This window comes from Grus americana, chromosome 16, assembly GCF_028858705.1.
Source record: "Grus americana isolate bGruAme1 chromosome 16, bGruAme1.mat, whole genome shotgun sequence".
Classification (NCBI taxonomy): Eukaryota; Metazoa; Chordata; class Aves; order Gruiformes; family Gruidae; genus Grus; species Grus americana.
The window spans coordinates 3,168,277-3,192,175 of NC_072867.1; the positions used below are offsets into that span (position 1 = coordinate 3,168,277).

Genomic DNA, 23,899 nt, shown 5'->3' on the forward strand with positions numbered 1-23,899 from the left:
CCGTTTTTGTGGTGTACCTAGGGTCAGGTTTGGGCTGGGAGGAGGCTCCTCCAGCTCAAGGCAGCTTTATTTTGGGTAAGTTTTCAATGAAGTCTCCTTATCCTGTATCGTTGCAATCGCATTCAAGGGGTGGACGCAGATAGGGTTAGGTGTTCTGGTGGAAAAGTCTGTTGATCCAAAGCCTTGTGATGGTTGACTTCCTTATCTTTAGCCTCACTGACGCTGAGGTTGTTTTTTCGTGCTAGTTTTCAAAATCAGGATGAGGATATCCTGGATGGATGAAGTCAGATGTGAAGTTCACATCTGATCTGCTGATAGAGCATGTATCTGTTTTCTTTTCCTTTTCCCTTGTATTATTTCCAACTCTAGACCTACTCTGACTTGACATGTTCTCCGTTGTGGGTGTTATTCTCCATCCCATGTAACAGAGAAACCCCTGAGAAGAGGATATCTCCTACAGCACTCGGCCAAGTCTAGTGCAGGATCCTACATGGGGCATCTAGGCAGAGAGTGGAAAGACTGAGGTCATAGACTTGCAGAAACTTAGCACCAGAGGTCTTCTCCACTGTTCCCACCACACCGAGCAGCCTGCGGTTAGGCTGTCCCTCAGAGTTAATCATCTAAGCTGGTCTTAAATGCTACTGAGTGATAGGTCATTTATTCTGCTGCTCTGCAACCTTTATGATAATGATGTTTTCCCTTGTATCAATTCCAATCAACGCTTCTACCAGGTAGATCAATTATTTGACATTCCGTGTGGGCTGGATTTGAAAGAGCGACATTGAGATAGCTCTTGTGCCTGGTGTCTCTCTGACATTTCCCAGGCTTGGAAAGGCAGGTGGGCTCTTGGCATTGAGGATGAACAAGAGATTGATGTTTGCAGAGCAGGTGGATGCAGCGGGACACCACCAACACATGCAAATAATCCGTACGCAGCAACTTCAGTGTTGTGTTATTCATCCTGTATGGTGTCCGAAAACGTAGAGAGCTGGCTGGTACTTCTGCAAGGGGGAGAGCATCGAAGGGTGGGAATTTGGAGAGCAGAACGAGCAGCATCTCCTCTCTCTCTCTCTCTCTGTTTCCAAATAATCTTTCTGATTAATCTCGGTGCCTTTGATGGTGAGTCAGGGCTGTGGAGTTTTGCACAGGTCCTGGATTGTCTCCAGCTCTCTCAAAGTATGGTCTGCACACCGCGTCTTGACAGTGATGGGTAGCCTCTGTAACAAACTGGCTCTCTGCTGCAATTATCCCACTGCTCTGGGCTGTGATTCTCCTTAGGTGTGTCATTAATGTTAATTACTGCTGTGGTATTCCATCAAGAGTAGCAGGAGCTTTAACATGCTTGGAAGAGAAACTTTTCACCCTGTCCTTTAATGAGAAGTTGAGCCTCCTTTCGCCACTTTGAAAATGAAGAGCGTGATTATGAATTTAGATAAGGATTAACATCTCGGGGCGGGGGGGGGGGGGTGAGAGGCGGCAGAGCTCTCCTGCTGCCGGCACCGTTGCCTGATTTGCTGCCTCCACGGTGTCCACATGGGAGGGGAGGGCATGGTGAGGGCAGTTGCTGTGGGCAATGTCCCGGGGTGGCGACCAGGAGGAGGTGGTTTGACCGCTGTTGGTCATGATACAACCAGGAGGATGTGCTTGAGCTCTTTTCAGCTCTCTCTTCCAGCTGTAGTTCTGCAGGACAGACAAGAAGCAGCTCCACTGTCCTCCTCTTTGTGGCCCAAGAGGTTGGTGAGCGCATTTCATCACCATCCTGCAAGCCCCCACTGACCCACCACTGTGGCCAGCTCAGCGCTCAAGCAGGTGGTGGGTTGGCCAAGCGCTCTGGTGGCTTCCTTGGCAATAACTAAATGAAAACCAAGATGGGAGAGAGAGCAGGCTTCTCAAAAAGCCGTGAGACTGCTCTGACTTTTCTCTTTCAATTAAAGAGCTGCCCAAGCCCACCATGCGTCAGCAACCTCAGATCCAGAGGCAACCTGAAAGCAAACCACAGAGAAAAACTGCCCCACGTCTTTTCTGAGATGAAGAGTTTGCAGAGCTGTAGTTAGCATAATGAACCTCCACCTCAGGGTTTTCCAGCCATTGGCAGTCCATGCTTTTCCCTCCAGTGGTGTAATTTTTTGAGAATTGCCTCCCAAAACAGGTCCAGGTGTGTGGGCAGGTGCCTGGACCATATGGACGTTGCTCTTCTCCTGTTAAGGCAAGTGCTTGAGTTGATCAACTTGTCCTAGTTGAGTTTTGCAAGCATGGAGATGATGGTGGCTGTGAAATGGGGTCTTATACCGATGAAGAGCTCTGTGGTCTTCAGCCCACTCGTTCCTCTCCTTTGAGGACAGGCTGAGAGAGTTGGGGTTGTTCAGCCCGGAGAAGAGAAGGCTCTGGGGAGACCTTAGAGCCCCTTCCAGTCCCCAAAGGGGATTTATAAGAGAGGTGAGGACAGACTTCTTAGCAGGGTTTGTTGTGATAGGACAAGGGGTAACGGTTTTAAACTGAGAGAGGGGAGATTTAGATTGGACATAAGGAAGGAATTGTTCACCCTGAGGGTGGTGAAACACCGGCACAGGTTGCCCAGAGAGGTGGTGGGTGCCCCATCCCTGGACACATTGAAGATCAGGCTGGATGGGGCTCTGAGCAACCTGATCGAGTTGAAGATGTCCCTGTTCATGGCAGGAGGGTGGACGAGATGGCCTTTAAAGGTCCAACCCAAACCATTCTAGGAGTCTATAATTTGATGGGGTGGGGGGGGGAAATGCCCGGCGCTGGCCTGCCCGGCTGAGGTTGTGATGTCTGGGTTTGGAGAAACCCACTCATCTGGGCGCGTGGCTGAACCAGCGTGGAAATGGCTCCAGCAAAAAGAAACTCAACCTCCCCATCCTTTGGTTGACCACGGCCGGTGGTGCTGATCCACCACTGCCCTTGCGTGTCCCTCAAAGACACGTAACGGTGGAAACGAAGAAAACAGAAGGGGATTAATGAGAAACAGGATCTGCTCCAGGGTCCTGGCAATTAGCTCCTCGAGCTCCTTCCACGCAGCAGCCTGCGTCTGCTCCGAGCATCGTTCCTGCTGCCCTCCTGCAGCTCTGTCTCGTTGCCACACGAGTCCCGGGCAGGGGGGAAAAAAAACCCCACCTTGTTTGACTCGAGCTCCCTTCAAAGAATTTCCCAGCTTTATAATTTGAAGCCGTAATAAAAAGTTATGCTTTGTGCTACGAAAAGAGAATAATAGATCAGTAAGACTTGAACCTTAAAATTCAGCCATCCAGGGAAGCGGGGACGGGTACTTGGATAAATATTTAACTGTCGAGGCTTTGATATGAAGAACCTGCTTTTCTTCTGGCTGGAGGAGGAGGGGGTTGTTGCCTCTTACGGTAATGAGGAGGATAAATGTAACATCTGGTGGATATTCTCTATTTTTTTTTTTTTTTTTTTTCCCTACATATCAAGCTAGTATTGTATAGAGCCTGTTCAGGTCTGGGTGCGTAACGAAGGAAGTTCGTCTGTTCGGACACGTTCAAATAATCCCCTGGCTTTACCCGTGCGTTTGCGTCGAACCCGGAACGTGCCGAAGCGGCCGGTGCCATCCTTGCCGCGTTTGTTCTCGTGCGTGCCAGGCGACCTGGTGCCTCCTTTTCCGCCCGTGATGGCTCCAGCCCTGGTAGTTTTGGTCCAAACTCCCCAAGCCTGTTGGTTTGGGGATGCTCGTACTGCTTGGCCAGGGAAGTCACCTGGATTTTTGTGGTTTGGGGTTTTTTGGTTTTTTTTTTTTTTTTTTTTTTTTTTTTTCACCTCTAAAGAGAGGAGTTGGGTTTTGCCAGCCATGTGCCAACACAGGAACCCAACAGGAAGCGTGCAGAACTGGCAGCTCTTCTTGCATTAAAAAAAAATTAAAATTTGTGGGATTTCCTCCCTTTTTTTTTTTTATTTTTTTCTGTCGTTGCACGCGGATGCTGCTTGATCGGTTCGGAGGCGACTGCCCGGCGCGGACAGGCAGAGCCTCGCAGGCTTTACCTTCCCCTTCCTCTGATTTAATACAGAATATTGTGCAATTAAGCCAGTCAAAAGGTCATAAATCTTCTCGGCTGAATCCTGCCTGAGGCTGTGCACTTCAGGCCAGGCAGCAGCGATCTTTAATCCTTTGCAGAGAGCTAACTGAAATACCGATGAGAGGAATTTTTTTTTTTTTCCCCCCCACCCTATTTCCCTTCCTTTAAAAGAAACGCTTGCGTTGAAATTGGAGTGTGCTGGAGAGGAGCAAAGTGGTGAATAAAACATAGTCTGGCGCAGTTAGCTGCGGGGTCAGCTCACCTCTTTCAGCCAAATTTTAAATTTAAATCTCTTATATTTTATTTTTTTGTTACAATAATATTGGCAAGTGACAACAAAAGCAGAGCGGGTGGAAATTGGGGAAAAGACTCTCTTTTATTTAAGAAGTGGGTGCTGAGAAGTGGCTGCTGCCGGGGTGCAGGGGGCCGGTTGCCGAGTCCCCTTCGGGATGCTCTTTGGGACGGCCGTGGCTCTGCCGTAGCCCTGGGCAGAGTCGTACGCGCCGGGGCTGACAGCCCTATGGCCGTCGCATCTCCGCTCCGCGTAACGTATAGATTCTGCCATGCTCATCCTCGTACACCCGCTCATGCTGGCGAGTGCTCGCTCTCCCAGTGCATCCCGCTCTCCCAGTGCATCCCGCTCTCCCAGTGCATCCCGCTCTCCCAGTGCATCCCACTCTCCCAGTGCATCCCGCTCTCCCAGCCTGCGAATCACCCCGGGGACATCTTGGCTGCTTCGTGCCTTTGCACATCCTCGCCGGGAACCTTTCCATCGGGGACCCTACAGCATCCGTACCATCCCCGCATCCCGCCACAAGCCCCTGTCAATCCCTGCCCTCCCGCCGGGCTTTGATGCACGTAGAGCCTGGCCGGGGCTGAAGGGAGTGACGGGCCCTTTGTCCTGGGTGTCTGCTCGTGTTTTTCATCGCCTGTTGAAACCCTCTATTTTTTTCCCCGAAGCCGGTGATAAGCGTTTGACGGATCCCACGTAGCAGGCGGGGATGAGCCATTCAGGCTGGATTGACACCTAAAGGGATTTGCATTAAGCGCTTCAAACTAGCTGGGCTATATTTTTTTTTTTTTTTTTGGTCTTTATTTGAAAGCCATCGTCATATATTTAGCAAATTCTTGCATGAAATGATGTTCCTAATGGTTGGCATTTACCTGCCTGCGCGTGGAATCGCTCCCGGCGAGCGGCACTGACTTTCCCGAGCGTCCGTGTCAGCCTGCGGCAGAAACGAGCCCTGATGTTCCCGTGAACTCTTGTTTCGGGGGGCTTGGGTGGAGGGTGCTGTGTCTGGCGTCTCCCCTGGGACATGCACGGGGAAGGCAAGGATAAAAATGAGGGGTTTCATTGGTTTTTTGGGTTTTTTTTCCCCGTGCAGAGGGTTAGGGGATGGTGGGAGGTAATGGAGCGGAGCAGGCTGATGGGATGCTGGGGAGGGTCTGCGGGTCCAGGAGCAGCCGTGGGGCTCGCGACGTGGGAAGGGTTGAGGGCTGGGGACCTCAGAAAAGGTTTGGGCTGCGTGGGGCAGGATCCGGCCCTGTCTCATCGGTAGGGAGCCCGGCATCCCTGCAGCGAGGGGTGCTTGGTGCTCGCAGAGCCCCCCGGGCTGCCCGGCTTTGCAGCCTCTTGCAGCGGGGCTGGGCTGGGCTGAGCACGGAGAGGGTACCTGGGGCTCCTGGAGTGGCAAAAAAAATAGCTGGGATGTTCAGATTTGGGGATCTGCTCCGAATCTGGCAGGAAAGGAGCTCTTGTCCCTGCTGTGGCACTTTTCCTGCCGTCCCTGAGGGTGGCAGGGGCTTGCTGTAGTCACCCCAGGGTGTCTCCTAGATTTTGGGGGGGGCTTCACGCCTAGAGATGGGCTGCGCGCACTCCTCTTCATTCCCCACGAACCCTTTGAAGCCAAAATAAAAAATAACTGGTACATAACCAGCTCCCCGCTCCCCCCGCCTGGTGCTTCGCAGCCCCCCCCCGGCGCGGGCTGGAGTCTCATTTTGGTGGTTGCCCAGCTGTGACTGGAGGAAAATGGTCCTTCCCGGGGGCCGGGAGGTATCGCCACCATCTAAATAGCCCCTTCCACAGCCCCGCGGCTTCGCAGAGCCGTGCTGCGCCTTTCCCTTCTGCCGCCGTTTGCTTCTCCATCGGCGTTTCTGTATAATCACCGGGATGCTTTGGGGGGGGCGGGGGGGGGGTACTCACCTTTTCCACACCCTGCTGTCGTCTCAGGGCTTTATCCCCTATGGAAAATTGAATTAAGCTGATGTCCTTCCTTGTATTTTTGGGTGTTTGTTGGTTTTTTTTTGTTTTGTTTTTTTTTTTTAAATATCCCTTTTTTCGCTTCCACTGTCCTCGTTGAGTTTGGGAGCCGGGTGAGGGGGTGATGCCCAGCGGAGCCTGGCACAGAGGAAGGGGGCTCCTCCTGTCCCCGGGGTGTGGGGGCTTCGGGCTGTGCTGGGGGGTTTAAGCCGGGAGGACCGCGCCGCCTTTCCAGCACGTGCTTATTCCCCCCGTCTCGCGCGATGCTGGCTTGGGTAAATGGGGGAAAACGGCAACGTTGGCCAGAGATGGGCTAAGTCATGCGTGGGAATTGGCAGTTGAGGCTGGCGGTGGTACAGCTTCCTCCCCCCGCGGGATTTACTCCCTTATCTCCACTTAACCGCCTGAAAAGCGAAACACCTTTCCCCCCTGGAGTGGAAAAAGCCTGATTTAGGAGCAGCTCAGGGCTGCGTTGGTGCGGCCCCGGGTGCGTCTCTCCCAAAGGATGGCAGAGTCAGCGGCCAACGCCTGTCCCCTCCCAGGTCTCCAAGAGCCCGGAGTCCTCTGGGTTTTCCTGAGCGTCCTGTCAGTGGGTTATGGGGAGGGGGCTCTGGCGTGTCGTCCCTGTCCTGGTGCTCCTTCCGTGGGCTGAGAGGAGCACGGCGTGGTCTGAGTGGTTGGACGCGATGATCTTAAGGGTATTTTCCGACTGAAACGATCCTAGGAAGCAGCATTCCCAAAGAAGCCTCCCTCGGAGCCCTCCGCAAAGCCCTTGGGGAGGATGCCCTGACGGGCGAGGAGATGCCCCCCACGGGGGTGGTTATTGCCCCGCGGCCGTGGCTGCTCTGGGCGAGCGCCGCTGGGGTCAGGCCTGGGGGAACCATCCCTGACCCATCCCTGTTTCACTCTGGGATGCTGCAATGCAAACGAGCGGGTGCAGGAGGCCGCCGAGAAGCGGGCTGTGACCCTCCTGCATGGCAGCAAGCCCCTTATGCAGTGCCCGTGGCCGGCCTCATCCTGCACCCCTGCTCCAAAGCCCGTGCAGCAAGGGCAGCATTTGACCCTCTTTTGCACAAGCAGCCCCACATGGGGCTTGTTTTGCACAGCAGGGAGGGGTTGGCTCTGTGACCCGCTGGCACCCCCGGTGCCTTGTCCCCAAATCGGCGGTCCTGACCTCGGGGCTGCTTCGGAGCAGCCGAGAGGAGTTTGCAGAGGAGTCGCGTTGCCTCTTGGGATGTCTCTGCGGCTCGTTGTTTGTGCCCTCTGCCTCTTGCAGGGCCCATCCTCCTCCAGATTTTGGATTATTTGCTGTTTCTACCTTCCTCCCTATTGCCTTTGCCAGAGGACGGAGCAGAGGTTTGGTCCTGGGTGCACCACCCGACTGTGCGCGGTGCTGGGACACCCGCTGCCGGTTGGGGGAGAGACCAGGAGGAAGCCAGCAAAGGGACAGCCGTGTCCTCTGCAACCTGGCCGCGCGCTTGCCCTGGCCCTGCAGCTCCTCCCGGGCTCCCCACGGGTGCCGTGGGCTCTGTGGCCGTATCCTGCCCCGGTGCTGCTCTCCCACGGAGGGGCAAGCTGCCATCTCGGCCTCTTCGAGGAGGACTCAAAGCTTGGGGGAGCACCGAGCGCTTGCGTGCATCCAGGGAGGTGAAAGGTGCAGGTTTGTTCTCAGTCCCCCAGCACCCCGGGGACACCTCGGGGGGTCCCTAACAGCTGGGGCGCTGCTGTTGCCAATGTTGGGGTGCTTGCAGCAGGATACCCTGTCCCGGGGGGGGGGAGGATGCTCCTGCTGCAGCGTCCCACTCCTCTCCAAGGTGGCGGGGAGCCTTCAGTCCCTGCCCCCCCTCCCTGGGGACAAGGGAAGGGGTCAAGGCCATGGTGAGACAGGCAGCCGACCCTTGCCGGTCACCCAGTTCGATCGTGGTGGGTTTGTGTATTTATTATTATTATTTCTTTTTTTCCTGAAGAAACAGGGAGAGAGAAAAATCTCTCTCTGTCCAAAATCACTCATCCTTCCTAATAATGAGAGCTGTCACCAGCCCTGCTTGGCGAGGAAATGATGCTCACAGTAAATATTTGGTCTGGAACTGATTTATGGGTGGAAAAAAATGAGATTAGTGGCTAATCACTGCATTGCAGGAAGCGCTTTGGGCCGAGTGCCGGAGCCGAGCTTGCGGGGAGCTGGGGCCATGCCCGCGCCGGGGGAGCTGTGCCGGGGGCTTTGGCGGAGATGTCACGGCCGTGCCGTTGGGTTGGGATCAAGCAGCAGCCACGGAGGGGTTGGACCAGCTCTGGGGGACACCAGGCTTCTCCTCACCTTGGTGCTTTGCAGATTTGCTTTAAGGATTGGGGAGTTTAGGGTGGGTCAGGGGCAGCTCAGGTCCCCCCGGCAGGGCATCGCCCGCGGGGCTGCCCGTGCATCGGACCCTCGCGGGCTGCAAACCAGGAGGGTTGTGCTGTTGGTCCCGGCTGGAGGCGATCATCCACCCCATCCCCGAGCCCAGCGCACCCAAAGAAGTCATTACAGCCACCCTCAAGGCAGCAGCAGCTTTTCCTGTGCGAGGAAACAATTAGCTTATTAGAGGACGGTTTAATTTTCTTCTGCTAAAGCGGGCTGGCGAGTGCAGCACGGTCATTTCCTATCGACTGGCACGGCCAGATGCTCCTGGGCGTTGCTGGGACCCGGGGACGATGGCTCGCCTGCGGGCGGGAGCGGGTGTCCGAGCTCGGGTGCGTCTCCGGTCGATGGTGCTGGAGCGATGGCAGCAGAGCAGGACCCGGTGCCTGCGAACGTGCGTGTAGGTGTTTGCAGGAAAGCAGCTGTGGGGCACGGAGGAGAGTTTGGGGAGAGCAGCGCCTGGGTTCATTCTCTCCTCATTTCCACTCTAAGAGGGCTCGCGGCGTCGCATGGCTCTGGTTCGGTTTTGGGACCAGATGCTCTGGGTTTCCCTCCCGGGCTGTGGCAGGACGGGCTCAGCTGCTGCTGCTGTCGCAGAGGTGCTGCGATTCCTTTGCCTCCCTCTCTGCTCCCGCTTTGGCTTTTTTTTTTTTTTTTTTGCCTAATTCTAACAATATAACCGTGAACCGAAGGCAGCGGGTGGAATTAAAGGCTGTAATTCAGTTGTGCGTTGATGCTAACTGTGTCACCTGCGAGAAAACCACCTCCAGATGTTCGCGAGCTGGGAGGGCACGAGGGTCCTTGATGACCGTGAGCTGTCGCACTGCCCGCTCCGTCCTCGGCTGGGGGTCTCTGCCCCAAATCCTCCGAATCTCCAAGAGGGCTGAGCTGCCTTTCCCGGAGGCTGCTTTGGGGCAGGGCAGACGATGCTCCTCTCTACCTTGCGCTCTTGCCATGTGGCCGGGGTGGGAGCGGCTGAGCCAGCGAGGCTCAGCTGTGCCAGAAACCTGCAGCCCAGCCCCTGCGAGCTGTCGGTGTCGGTCTGCGGTGCAAATCTATCAGGTTTGCGCGCTGCTTTGGGTCCATCTGAGCCACCGAAGTGACGGCTGGTCCCTGTCATGGTGCAAGGCAGGCAGAAAAATGGGCTGATAAGCGAGAGGTGGGCGTCTCGTACCCCCCCGCTCTGCAGCGTTCTGTTTCTGAGGAACATTTCCCAGTGCTTCGGGTTGTCCGCCCCACGGTCCTGTGCCTCGGTGAGCTGTTCCCCGGGTTTCCGCTGGGGCCGCTCACAGCGTCAGCCTTAGGTGACGCGCTCCGCTGCAGCCCACCCCTTGGTTGTACTCAGTTCCCCTGCTTGGGGCCTAAAATGGATGTAGGTGACGTTAAGTGACGTTAAAATCGGAGCTGGTGCTGAGTGCTGCAGAGTACCGGTGATCTGGGTGACCTCCGTGCCTCAGTTTCCCCCATTCGAAGCAGGGCTGGTAGTAACCAGGACTCGGACGTTACCGCAAGCACGCCTTTGCGCCGTGGGCGAGGTCCACGCCGGCGGGTTTGTGCGGGCAATCTCTCGGCTTGGGGTATGGGGGGGTGATGCAGCCCCACGGGGGGGGCTGGCGGGCAGCGGGGGATTTTGGGGATGCGATAAGGGCGGCAAGACTGGGGTGATGGGGCTTTTGGACCAACTGACCCTTTTCAGCCAGGTTTTGCAGGAGGAAGAGCTCTGGAATGCAATGTGCTCCTTAATGAAAATTGCCTTTTTTTGGTGGTGGGGAGGGATTGAGAGTTCTTGTAGGGAAATGGGTCTAAGCTCACGGGGCGGCGCAGAACCTCCCTGCGCGAGCAGCCGTCCCACGGGTGCCATCGCTTCCTCCCCCCAGCCCCTGAGCAAATCCCCCCCTCCCAGTTTCTTGCCCTTCACTTTTCTGTCCTTTTTTTTTTTTTCTTCTCCTCCCTTTTCCTTCCAGAGTCAAGAAGAAGAACAAGCCCTTGAACCTCAAGATCCACAACAGCGTGGGAAGCTGCGAGAACATCCCAGCGCAGCGCTCCCCGCTCCTCTCCGAGCGTTCCCTGCGCTCCTTCTTCGTGGGGTACCCGCCTTTCCTCCCCTCCACCCCTCCCGTCCACACCGAAGCCACCTTCTCAGCAAGTAAGTCCCAGTAAGCCCCCCTCCAGGTCCCCCTTCCATGGGGTGGGTGATGGTTGATGCCAAGCAGAGGACACGACTGTGGGAAACTCGGGGTGTCCGCCGGCGCATCGATGGTCCGGAGGACGTTGGTTGAGCGTTGCGCGGTGAGCACAGCCCTCATGCGGGTGCCTCGTATCAGTGTTTGGAGAGATGTGGGTGCTTCTGGGCAAATACAAGCCTGGAAACTGGATTATATACGTCTGTAGATACACAAACCCACCGTCGTATTGGTGTGTGCGGAGAGATAGGCTCCTCTACCGCATCGGCACGGGAGGGTTGGAAGAGCCACGAGCCTTTCCGTGCTGCCTGGGTTGGTGACACTGGCTGGCTGTCACTTGAGAGTGACTTTTCCAAGGGCTCCTTTGTAGATCCAGCCGTGGTTTCACCGTCGTGCAAGGAGGCTGCTTCTCCAACCCCTCCTGCTTGCAGGGTTCTCGGCCGATGCGGAGCCTCAGGTGAAGCCGGCCCCGATGTGGACAGGTCTGGTGCAAACCACACGGACCTTGATCCCGGCAACCGGCCCAGTCCTGCCTGCGGGTCTGCCTGGGGTGGCTTGTCCTCTTCCAGGAAATGCTGGTGGTGGGACTCAATGGGTGGGTTTGGGTTGATGAGCTCACCCAGGGCGTTGCTGCTGGCTGGCTGGGGAGAAACAGTCTGACCCTTATTTCCCGGGCTCGGACCGGTGCCCTGATTAATTCTGCAGGAATTGAAGCTTTTACAAGCCAGGCGTGGCGCTCAGCCTAAACAAAACCCTCCCAGAAAACACACGGCAGCTGCTGGGAGCGATTTCCTTGCCAAGAACTGTTGTGGGGAGGGCAAGCTCTCCTTGCCTCTTGTTATTCAGCTAAAAACTTCCTCCAACTCCATATCCAGGCTGGTTTTCTGCCACCTTCCCCTCCCCAGGCTTTTCCCTTCTGTTTGCTTTTCCAAAACACAGTCTTTTTGGCTCATTTGGGGTTCTTCTAGTCATTCTTACTGCTTGGCTTTTGGCTGTAGCAGGGGGTTTGCAGACAACACCCCTCCCTGCCCACCCAGCCCCCCGGCACTGGCAGGTTTTCCCCCTCGCCGTACTTCTCACCGGGGCGGGAAGCAGCACCGGGACGGCTTCACCGTTTGCAGGCGCTGGTGTGATGGGGCAGCTCCTTCCCCCCGCCGGCATCCCCACAGCCATGCCTCTCCCAGCCCTCTGCAAGGCAAAACCCTCGTGATTTCTTTCTTTCCTTATTTTTTTTACCCCAGTCAGCTGCTGTTTGGGATCGTTGAAGGGTCATCGAGCCATTTCTGGCATCCTTTGGCTCCCATTTCTTTGGCTTTGGGGACAGGGGTGAGACCTGGCAGGAACTCTGCAGGCAGGCGATGTTATTTGAGGAGATGTCCAACTACCTGACTCTCAACTACCAGCCAGCAGATTTGCCCAGAGCGAGGGGTATTTTTGCATTGTTCTTTTTTTTTCCCCGCGGCATGGGCTGAGCTCAACTTGCAGCCCAGAACTAGATGGGGACTAGCAGACCAGAAACCAAGAAATAAACCCCATTCTCAGCAAACCCCCGCCGCGTCTTGTCGCATTAGGTTTCCTCACGCATCAGCGTTGGATTACATCCCGTGGTGTGATAACCTGATGTAATGTGGCATCGCAGGAACGTGATGCGATGAGAAGTGACGGGCTAGCAAGTGACTAAGGCTGCTGGAGAGGTGTCTCTTCTCATTTCCCTCGGCCATCCAACTTTCTTGGCTGCTGTGAACATTCGTTTTCTGGGCTAGATGTGAGCCGTGGAGAGAGGGGCTTGGTTTGCACCAGCTGCTTGAACCCTGTTGAGAGGTTTTAGCATCAGCCAAACCGTTTGGTCGCTGCAGGAGCAACATCCATGTGCTCAGCGACCCTCGCTCCTGTGGGGAAAATTTGATGCAAGGCAAAAAAATCCTACTAGATGGTAGTTTTCTTAGTTCTCTTGCGTTTCTGCATCGTTTCTGTACCAGTGGCCTTGTCCTCGAGCTGCATCCCAGTTTTCTGTCTGCTTCCACATTTGCTTTCTGGGTTTAGGACCCTATGGGAAGAACGGTCGTATCCTGCTCACAGCAGCCGGGTGCTGAGCATGGCCCTGCGCGGAGGGAGATGGGGTTTAATGGAGCTTGACACGAGGGCTCGTTACCTCGAGGACAGAAGATGAGTTATGCCAAGCCGTGCAGAGGCACGTTTATTTGTGAGGAGCAGTAGATATCTCTGCAGCTTTCCCCATGCCCCATGTTGCCGTTATGGGACCTGGGTGGCTTCCCCTTGCTCCGGCACATGACACTTTGCATGTCCTCGACCCCCTGCTCTCCTCTTGCTGCTATTCTTGCTGGTCCAAAGTACCAGGGCTTGTAGGTCCTATGAGAAGAGCTGGTCGTGGTTTGGGGGTCACACCTCGCCCCATCTCCTGGGGTGCCACTATTTCTCATTGACTCTTAAGTGCAATGGGTTTCCCGTGCACTGCTGAATGAGCTTCGTGGGGGTCACCAAGGGTGTGAGCCACCCACCCCGCATCCCAGGGACCTCCCTGTCCCCGTCCCAGAGACACAGATGCGGTTTGGCAGCCAAATTCTCCGCAATATCCCATCCCTATGACCACGGGTACCTAAACTTTCATAAAACCCCAACAGCAAAACGCCTCTTCCCCTTTTCTCTCATGGGATCAGCACGGCAGCGCCTGGTATGCTCTGGATTGATGTCGAATTACTTCCCTAAGCACCGAAACCAAAAAATGTTGTTGTTGTCAGATTGAGATGCGGGAGAGGAGGCTGGCGAGCCCTTGGCGAGACCCCTCTCTGCCCGGCTGTCTCTTGACGACCTCTTTTCAACAGCCAGCGTGTCTTGCTGCTTGTGGCAGGAGCGTGCTCCCATCTGAATCATCCCTGGTCCTGATCAGATGCGGGTTGGGACGCTTCTCTCTTACTTTTAACAGCCTGTTTGCCCTGATGGGAATGGATTTTCACAGGCATGGAGCGAGAGCAGAAGGGCTGGCCGTGAGCTGCAGAAGGAGCCTATTTCTCCCACAGCACAAATCTTGCTGGAGGGGCAAAGTCCCCTTCACACAAGGCCAGGATCCCCATGAATTTTGGTTTTGAATTGAAATTTTTCCGTAGAATCCCTTGGAGGGGAAGAAGAAGGGGGAAAGTAAAGACTTTTGGGGTACTCTTGAACTCTGGCTTGGCCCTGAAATAGCCGCACACAGTGGAGAGGCTCTTTCTGTGGCCTGGGAACAAGACAAGAGCCATGGAGCATCCCCTGGTACGTGGAGTTATGAGCAGTGACCCCTCAAAGCCCTCGTCTTATCCCTACAGAGCTGATCGTGGCTGTTTTAATGTGGTCCCCGATGATGCCCACCTCCCTTCTCCTCAGCTCTCAGCTGGGTGCGTCAGCCCGATCCTATACATCAGCTCCGTTGCATCCACTGTTGCCTTTGGTGCTGCTCTGGCCGTGTCCCTGGTGGGTCACTTCTCCTGGATCCCAGTCCTGGCTCTGCCTTTTGGCTTAGAAACCAAGGGCTTTGAAGTTTATGTCGCTGACTTTCTGCCCCAGTGCCTGCCTGGGGCTTGGGTGGTCAAGCAGTGATGGCCAAGCAAGTGGCAAGCGCTGAGATGCCACCAGAGCTCCTTGCGTGTCCTTCAGCCCCTGAGCGTCTGCGACAGAGCCCTCAGAAGGGCTGGCGTTGGGTAGGGATGGCTGGTGGAGAGCAGAGATTCGAGGAGTTGTTGATGTCCAGTGGATCGAGCCCTGCGCTGAGAATCCAGGAGCCCTAAGTCCAGCCTTTCTGCTGGAGAGGACCAGGCAGGAGCCGAGAGCACGATGCTCGTGTGGAGGGTGCTGCGGGGCACGTGTGCGAGTGGCTGGTGCCGTTCGGACCGCGGCCCCTCTCCACAGGCATCCCATCCCTGATGCTGGGGGTGGTTTTATGGGAAGAAACTTCTCCTTAACACTGTCCCGGCCCAAACCGCCTTCAGTGGGGGACTTCCCAAGCAGGACATCGTTTCTTCATGACCATCAGTGGTTTCCTGCTCTCTGAACCTGCCCTGCTGCCGATACAAGCCGTGGTACGAGCACTCCACGACCGTGTTGGCAGCCCGGCTGGGACCTCCCTGGCAGCCCACATCTGGCCACAGCTGGCTGCCTCACCATCCGGCTGCTCCAGCCGGCAGCGCGGCACCGGAGGCTTCCCTACCCTGCGCGCAGCCGAAGAACGCAGCTTTGTCTGGGCAAGCGTGATTGACCCCGCAAGGCTGCGAATTAGGGGGGGAGAAAAATCACAACGTGAGTATTTAAGCCAGCGAAGCGACGGAACGTGACATTTCGGCTGTATAAATAGGATCGTCACGCTGCAAAGAGGAACTGCCGGGATTATGAAGTGACTCTGTTTTCTTACTAGAGAGATGCTCGGAGAATAGCTCTGCCTCGTTCGGCTGCTTTGGATGATCCCCTCGGCAAGGGCTGAGCTTTCGTTTCAACCCGCCGGATCATCCTTCCGCCCGCAGCAGGGACACCGTGGGGCCGTCGCTGGGTTTGGACCTGGCTGTGATTCGCGTGCGGGATATTTGCCGTGCGCGCTTAGGGAGGGGGCAGGCTGATGCCCTTTTTAGCTTGAATCCCGCCTGGATTTTATATCACGGGGAGGGAAAGCTGCTGGTGCTGCTGCTCCAAGCGTTGCTGCGGCTCCCTCGCTGCTGCAGCTGAGCTGTTTGGGGATCTCTCCCATCCTGTTTTGGCCCTAAAACCAGCTAGAGCGAGGACCGAGGTGTCTCGTGGAGGGACTTTGGGTCCTTGGGTGCACCCTTTGCTGAGGAGCAGCTCGCCGGTGCGCTTGGCTCCCCAGATGGGACCGTGCTGGCAGTGACCTCTGCCAGCATCCCCCGTCACGATAGGGTCTGCGATTTCTGCTTGGGGGTGGGTTTGTAGAGATATACCTGATGCTGGACCTGTCGTGGTTGTCAAACTCTTTTAGGCGGTGACCGCACCCCGGTGTCCCCCCACAACGTCCCCAGGGGACTCAGCCACCCCGGGGCCGGTGCTGGGAGGGTTTTGGTGGGGCAGACGTGGGTCTATAGAACGTCTGCAGACAAGTGCAGTGTCTCCTGGCTGCTCTTTGGCTTTGCAGTGATTCATCCCGGGATGCTTTCCAAGCTCGCTTCCATCGATTTTATCTGTCCCGTTCATAATGCGACCACGGCCTGACGCTGTTTGCGGTAGCAGGAGGAGGAGGAGGGTTTGTTTATCGGGCTGTTGTGGTGATGGATAACACGTTCGCACCAATTCTCTGGACGTCTAGAAAAGTGCCAGGAGATGAATAAGGGCGATATCGTGCCAAAAGAGTCACCATCGGTGTGGTTTGGCTCGGCTGCTGGCCCCGGGCGATGCTCCTGGTGTATTCCGTGGGGGTGTTAGGGCTTGCCGAGGGCATCACTGCCCTCCTCATCTGCCCCCAGGGAGGGTGGAAACCCAAATAAATGAACGAAGGGAGCTCTGGCTGCTCTTCTCCATGCAGGAGATGCCCGGGCATTGCGGCTCGCAGCCGGGGAGCGAGGGAAAAACGTCCGCACCGGCAGCCGAAAGGCACCGGGGAGCCGTTGGGATGGCATCGAGGGTGAGGAGGGCGTCACGGCCGAGGCAGCATCCCGGTCCGCGTCACCTCCGAGGCGTGCGGGTGCCACTCAGGGACCAGCGGCGGCTGTCACGGCTGCCTGTCACCGCTGCGGAGCCGGGCGGCAGGGCTCTTCTCCCGTGTCGGCTGTCAGAGACGTGCCGGAGGCGGCTGTCACCCTCCGCCCGGGCGGTTTCCCCCCCTTCCCCGCTCTCCTCCCGGCACATCTGAGCCCCGTCAAGCTCGGGCTGTTGACTCAAGGCTGAGCTGTGCCGCGCGGAGCGGGAGCCGTGACCTTTGCCAGCGCGGTGCTGCGGCGAAGGAAAGAATGGAGGTTTCAGGGTGCTCGGGAGGAAGGGGGCATACCCCCGGCAGCGAGTGCCCCGGCCGCGGGGTCTGTGCCGCTCCGTGAGGATCGCTGTGCCGGGCGGTGCTGGGCAGCGTCACGGCGCTGGGGAGCAGGGTTTGGCCTTTGAGGGGCCCTCCGGGTGATGGGTGCTCGGTCGGGGGGTCCCCGCTGGGCTGCTCAGTGGGTACCAGCTGCGTTCTTCCCTGGGAAGTTACACCCGTGCCCATTAAACACCACCTGAGGAGGAGGCGAGGGGGGGAAAAAAACAAATCCTAAAATTGCCCTCACGCACTCGTGCGAAGGGACTTACGGCTAAAAGAGCTCTGGTTTTGAAGTCATAGAGGAGGTTGCCGGTGATAAATGTATAAGTACCGAGTGACACCTGGGCAGGGGAGGTCAGGAGCCATCAGTCGCTGCGGGGCAGCTCGGGGGCGGCAGCGTGGGGGGCAGCAGGAGGATGGAGGGAGGTGGGCACCCGCCTGCCGTGCTTCGAGGCTCGGGAGGGTCGACTCGTCCCGCTGCCGCGAGGGCAGCCGCAGCACCTTGGGGCCGGCACGGCTCCGTCGCGGGGTCCCTACAACAAAGCCTGGTCCCCCTGTGGTGGTGAGACACGCTCCCGTGGCCATGAGGTGGTTGGGTTTTTTTTTTTTTTTCTTTCTTTTTTTTTTTGTCTTTTCTTGCAATCACCTCAAATTGTGGCAATTTTGGGGTTTTGATGGGAATGTTCATCCTGTGCTGGAGGAGGGGGGAAGGCTGCTGCACCTCTGCCTTCCCTTTGGGCATCACCCCGATTTAACATCGCAGCTTTTCCTCCGGGTGAGCCTCTCACGTGCACAAGTTAAATGGAAGCATCGTTAATTAACGTCAAAGCCCCCCAAGCCTTTGGGGCTGTTCCCCGTGGCCGTGGGGCGCCTTCCCCTGCCCTCCTGCCCTGCTTTACTTGTTTTCCTTCCTGCCAACAGCAGGTCTATTGTTAAACGCCGCGATCCTTCGTATATCGCTCCCTCTAATGAACATAATTAGCCGTGAATCACGTCGGTCTCATTTTTGTTAGGAGGTTAAAATCCCTGATACACTTTAATACATTTTTGCAGCGAGCACATTTAGAAAGTAATTAAAAGGCTCGGTCGTCTTTGCCTACGTCCCCTCTCCCCCTCCCCGGGATGGCAGGATTTAATTGAGGCCAGCTGAAAGTTAGTGGAAATAAATTGTGGCTGATAAAGCGGAGGTTGTAATTTAATTCTGGGAGAGGAGCTGTTCTTGCCTGGGTGTTTAGTTCATCAAGGACCGGTGTTGGGGGGTGGGAGGGGGGGAACTTATTTGTGTAATGTGATTTACTGAGGAGAAAATGACGTTTTGGGAGGAATAGTGCTTGTGCGTGGAACGGTCTCACTCTTTAGAGCATCGTCGCCGTGGCTTGTGGATGTCCCCGGATACGGGGGTAGTGGGAGGGATGCTGGTCCAGCAGCCCCGGGGCGGGTTGTCTCAAGGGCTGGTGAGATGCATGGGTCAAAAATATTGGCACGCTGCTGGTGTAAAACAGCCTACCTGGGGCCGGGGGCAGCAATTACCTTAATTGACTTTGTAGTCCTTCAACATCTTAATTGCCGACTGTGCCCGAGGGGTGATCTGGACCGAGGCGGTGGAGTGAGAGCAGGAGCCGGAGCAGCTGCCGGTGGGAGGTGCAGGAGATGGATGCGCTTTAGGACGCTCCCCAGACTTTTCACAGCGCCTTGCATGGGAAGCGGCATGTAAATGTAACCTTCAGAAAGAGAGTGCAATTAAAACACCCTGCCGCCCGCTATATTAAAATGGGATATTAAAGCAAACAGTGGTTCTCCCTGCTCGGAGGGATAATATCGAAAGTGTATTTAGCGAGGGATTTGCTGGCATGCTGAGCAAACGGCCGGGCTCGCGGCTGGGGGCTGCCGCTCGGCTCCACGCCGTGGCTCGGCTCGCGTCGTGCCGGGGCTGGCGCCTCGTGCCCGGGAAACCTCTGGAATTCTGTATTGAAAATCCAGCCTTTGAATCCCGGGCACGGATCCCCTCCCTGGGGCTGAGCATCCCGCGGGGCAGGACTTCTCCTGAGTCCTGGGGGAGGAGGAGGAGGAGGAGGTGGGTGTCTGCCCTTGCTGAGGCTAAAGGGGGGACGTGGAGTCCAGGCACGGCACCGGCATGGCCGTGCTGCTAATTACCTGCCTGCTCCAGCCAGCGCTAATGATCTTATCTCTTTTTCCTTACCCAGCCGAGGTCCTTTTCCCCGAGGAGAGCGCCGAGGCTGCTTTTTACTTTGTTCTTCCATCTGAATACGAGTGAAATTGCCTTCCGAGCGGCTGACGCTTGGCTTTTTGTCCAGCCGCAACCACGAGACGTGATGTCTTATTAATAAACCATGCGGTTGCCGTTTCGGCTTCGGTTTTCCCTTTCTTGTTTGGACATCGTGACGTGGCTCCGGTAGCTTTGCAATCCCGCTCTGTGTGCAGATGGGTGCAGCACCCGTGGGGTGGGCGCATCACCTCCCACCTCTCTCCCTGGCCCAGACTGGGTGCTGTTATGGGGAAGGGGGGGGCAAGAGACCCCGGTTCCCCGCTGAGGCCTTTTGCTTTGCAGAAAGGGAGCCCGGCAGGGCATCTCTAAGGGGCAATATAAGGCAAACTCTATTTGTTGTGTATCTCCTTCCCTCCCCTCCCCAAAAGCCTGAACCCCGGCTCTCGCCTTTATTACCGCCTGATGGTTTTCCCCGTCTCTCCTCTCCCCGCAGATACGCTGTCAGTGCCTCGCTGGTCCCCGCAGATCCCCCGTCGAGATCTCGGAAACTCGATAAAACACAGGTACGCCAACCCCGCCGCAGCGCCGGGTGAATCCCCCCCCTCTGCCCCACCCCCCCGATGCCGGGGGATGAGCATCTCCACTTCCATCTCTGCTCCGGGATGGAGGGCTCGGGGCCGCTCCCCCTCTTTCCCATGCTGGGCTGCACCGTCCTAGAAGCCCATTTAAATTCCATTTCAGTTCAGATTTGGTTTAGATAAAGCTCGAGTCGCTATCAATAAAAGCCGTGTATTATCCGTGACCTTGCCAACCTTCAGCAAATTTCCAGATTATTGCCCTGCCGTATCTACCTCGAGAAGGAAAAGCACTAGAAATAGCCTCGCTGCTGCTATTTGATGGGGCAGCCGCTTCTCTGACCGGCTGGAAACTTGGGTGCCCAGGGCAGGGAGGTGTTTTGGGGGCTCTGGCCACGGCGAGCCGGTGGCTAATGCCCATCCTGGCTGGCTTGGACCCCTTGGGAGCAGGCTGTGCCCTTCTGCGTAACCAAAGGGGGGCTCAGACTTGTGTTTTGGCATCCCTAGAGAGACGCCTCGACACCTGCAGCACTGTTTGAGGGCAGCAAGGAGAGGAAGAATCGGGGTTCGGTAGATAAGCGTGGGTCGAGAGAAGTTTCTGCAGGAGCGTGGATGGGGTGGTACAGCCTCGTCTCCCCGCCCCGGCCACTCTCCGCGTTTCTCTCCGCAGGTTTTCCACCAAGTACTGGATGTCTCAGACCTGCACCGTCTGCGGGAAAGGAATGTTGTTCGGCTTAAAATGCAAAAACTGCAAGTACGTCACGGTGCCGGAGCTGTTTGTGTCACTCCTTAACGTTGCGAGGGGGATCGTTAGGGTTTATTTATTATTTATTTATAAGCAGGGGCTCGGGCATGGGCAGACCAACCAGCCCCTCGCCAGCACATCCTTGCAGAAAGTTTTCATAAGATGTGAAATCGGGTGAAGAACACCCCAAACCGGGGCTGAGGTCGGGTCTGCGTGCCGGGGGTGGAAGCGGGGAGGTCCTCGGGGAGGATGCTGCCTGCCAGACCTCAGCTCTGCTTTCGCCAGAGCTCTGAGTCAGATCCTGACAGCCTCCCCGCTCGCTGCCGTCCTTGGCCCGGCTTTAGATGCCCACGCTATAGGGTTACGTATGGAATTATCCGTAGGGGGCGGGGGGCTGGAGGGGCCGAACCGGGGGGGCTGAGGGCATCGCCTGCCTGCGGGGTAGCTCGGGGCATTGGATGGGTTTTGCCCACAGCCTTGGGCTGTATCCTCTGTATTTTGTGTCAAAAAAATGCTTGGTGGCCCTCTGTTTCCTGGCAATGCTGTGGCACTGAGGATGCAAAGGAGAGGGGCCGCGCTGGCCGTAAAATTGGGCAGGACTGGAAAAAGATTAGCGAGGCCGGGGCTGGGGCCACTTATACTGCTTGAAATCTGGCGGCGCCCGGCTCTTACGTGGTATCGTGCGGCCGTCGGCACTTAGTAAAGCTGCTTCTGGAGACGCGATTGCTTTTTCTAGGGACGGGTGCTGGGAATACGTCGATTGTCCGAGCGTAACTGAGTTAGCCGGAGCTATCAAATGATAACGATCGCTGTTGCCGTTGATTAAATGCTGATGAGTTAGCAAATTGGGATTTAAACCTGGACAAGAAATGCCTGGTTACTGTGCAGTTGGTGGTGGTTTTCTGGAAGTGATATTATCAAATATCTATTTTTTTTTTTAAAGCAGTGATTCCTGTTGCATTCAATGCTCAAGCGACCGGAGGCTTTGCTGCCTGCAAGCCCTGCCTGCTCTGCCTGCCCGGGGCTGGTTCCCGCGCGGGAGGAGGGACACTGCGATGCTGCAGCTCCGGCGCTGTGTCGGTCCTGCTGCCTGTAGTCGCTCAGAAAAGAAAAAACAAACCCAATCCAAATAAATTCCCCGGTTGTTAAAAGTAAGGGTGAACGCAAAGTAGTTAGGTTCGCCGGTTTTGCCGTAGCCACCCGGCCCCGGCGCTGCTTCCCCCAGAAACGGGAGGGCGAACGCGCAGGTAAAACAAACAAACAGACCCCAGCCTCCCCCAGGCCTCGAATACCAAATTAATCTCTGCCTTTCCCTCTAGGAACGGCTCGGTAATAAAAGCTAACGCGCACGGCTCCTGAATTTTCATTACCCAGCTCATTGACTTGTAGCTGCCGTCTTTTTTTTTTTTTTCCCCCTCCATCCTTTACTCTTGTTTTTTTTTTAAATCCTTTCCTCTTCTTTCCCTTTTCCCCCCGTGGCTCTCCCTTCTCCGCCGAGGCTGCCGTGGCGGAGCATGAGCCGGGAACTCGTTTCCATCCCTAATTAAGAATGAACGGGAACGTTTCGGGGTGGCGTGAGCCTGCTTATGCCTATATGCATGACCCAGGGGTGAAGCCCTCCGTAGACTCCTTTCCCGGCTCTGCGAAACCAGGCAAAGCTCTGCAGAATATTCAACGTAGCTGTGTAAATGCTCTCATTATTGTTGTTAAATGTCCTGGTAATAAAGCCAGGAGGGAGGGCACAATGGCAGAGATTCATCGGGAGCCAAAGGGGGCCGGGGAGCCGCTTCCTTCCCCTCCGCTGCCCCTGAATTTAATTAAGCGTAAAGCGGCGTTGGAGCTGGATGGTGGTCAGGGGGAAGCGGCTTTCCCCCGAGCGCGGGTCTCTGCGGCTTTTATTTCAGCCCAGGCTGGCAGAAATGGCAATTTTGGGCATCCTCAAGCTGGCTGCTGGGTACCTGGTCCCCTGTCACCGGGAGAGAAAGTGGGGAGCCAGACAGCTCCCCCCCCAGGTTTGGGGGTTCCTGCACCTCTCCATCGGGACAGATGCCCCCGCCGTGGCTCTCCTTTGCCTAGGATGTGCATCCCATGCCGCTGCTTATCCCTGCGCACGCAGCCCGTGCGGGCGCCTTGGGGGTTGTGGCAGGACCGTAGGGATCCGGGAGGTTCTGCCCGTGGGAGCGCTCAAGCCACGAGCACCCACCCAGGGGCTGTGCACAACCAAAACGCACCTCGAGTCACCTTCCTGCGTGGAGAAAAGGCTCACAGCATCCCAGACTGGTGGGGGCTGGAAGGGACCTCTGGAGACCATCTAATCCAACCCCCTGCCAAAGCAGGGTCACCCAGAGCAGGTTGCACAGGATGGTGCCCAGGCGGGTTTGGAATCTCTCCAGAGAAGGAGACTCCACAACCTCTCTGGGCAGCCTGTCCCAGGGCTCGGTCACCCTCAGAGGGAAGAAGTTTTTCCTCGTGTTGAGATGGAACTTCCTGTGTTCCAGTTTGTGCCCGTTGCCCCTTGTCCTGTCACTGGGCACCACTGAGCAGAGTCTGGCCCCATCCTCTAGACACCCACCCTTTAGATACTGATAAGCGTTGATCAGATCCCCTCTCAGTCTTCTCTTCTCCAGGCTAACCAGCCCCAGCTCTCTCAGCCTTTCCTCATCCGAGAGATGCTCCAGTCCCCTCATCATCCTCACAGCCCTTCACTGGACTCTCTCCAGTAGTTCCCTGTCTGTCTTGAACCGGGGAGCCCAGCACTGACACACAACTCCAGATGTGGCCTCACCAGGGCAAGCAGAGGGGGAGGAGAACCTCCCTCCACCCGCCGGCCCCGTTCTGCTGCGATGCTCCCTGCTGCGAGCCGCGTCCCTCCGGCCGTACCACGGTGCTCCGCGTCCCCCTCGCTTCTCACGCCTTTTTTTCCTCTGTTCCCTACCAGGCTCAAGTGCCACAACAAATGCACCAAAGAGGCCCCTCCGTGTCACCTGCTGATCATCCACCGCGGAGGTAAGGGCCTTTCTTCCCCCTTCTGCCTCCGTGGATGTTGCCACCAGGTAAAACTTTCAAAAGCCCCCCGGGCGATTCGGGAGCCCGACCCTCGTTGACGGCCGGCGGGACGGAGGCTCCCGAACCGCTTGGGCGCTCTGTGAAAATTTTACCCACCGTTTTTTCCGCTTATAGGGAGACGAGCCGTTCGGGGCGAGGCAGATTTGCATTGCAAACCACTTCCACCCACCCTTCCCCTGCCTCCTTTTCTTTTCAGATTCCCCACCGCACGGGGTAAGTGCAACAGGTTTTAGCCTTTTGCTACCGTCGAGAGCTTAGGGCGGACGCGTGGGACCCGAAATCTCCCGCGGCGCTGTCGGTGCATGGGGGTCCCCGCAACGGGGACGTGGCCGTGCCTTTGCGGATGCTCGTGGTGCTTTCGGAGCTGCCTTATCCTGCTCTCCTCCATCCTA

General features: G+C 56.6%; 1 protein-coding gene across 3 annotated transcripts in view; it reads left to right on the plus strand.

The window, feature by feature from the left end:
- The window catches only part of KSR2 (kinase suppressor of ras 2), an 85,748-nt gene that overhangs the window by 19,910 nt on the left and 41,939 nt on the right, over positions 1 to 23,899 (plus strand). For 2 of the 3 annotated variants that reach the window (XM_054844716.1, XM_054844717.1), the window contains exons 5-9: positions 10,672 to 10,853; positions 19,615 to 19,684; positions 20,367 to 20,450; positions 23,380 to 23,447; positions 23,622 to 23,720. In XM_054844716.1, coding sequence (XP_054700691.1) covers positions 10,672 to 10,853; positions 19,615 to 19,684; positions 20,367 to 20,450; positions 23,380 to 23,447; positions 23,622 to 23,720 — 503 coding nt within the window. The remainder of the gene's footprint in view (positions 1 to 10,671; positions 10,854 to 19,614; positions 19,685 to 20,366; positions 20,451 to 23,379; positions 23,448 to 23,621; positions 23,721 to 23,899) is intronic. The other variant, XM_054844718.1, reaches the window with a different exon arrangement.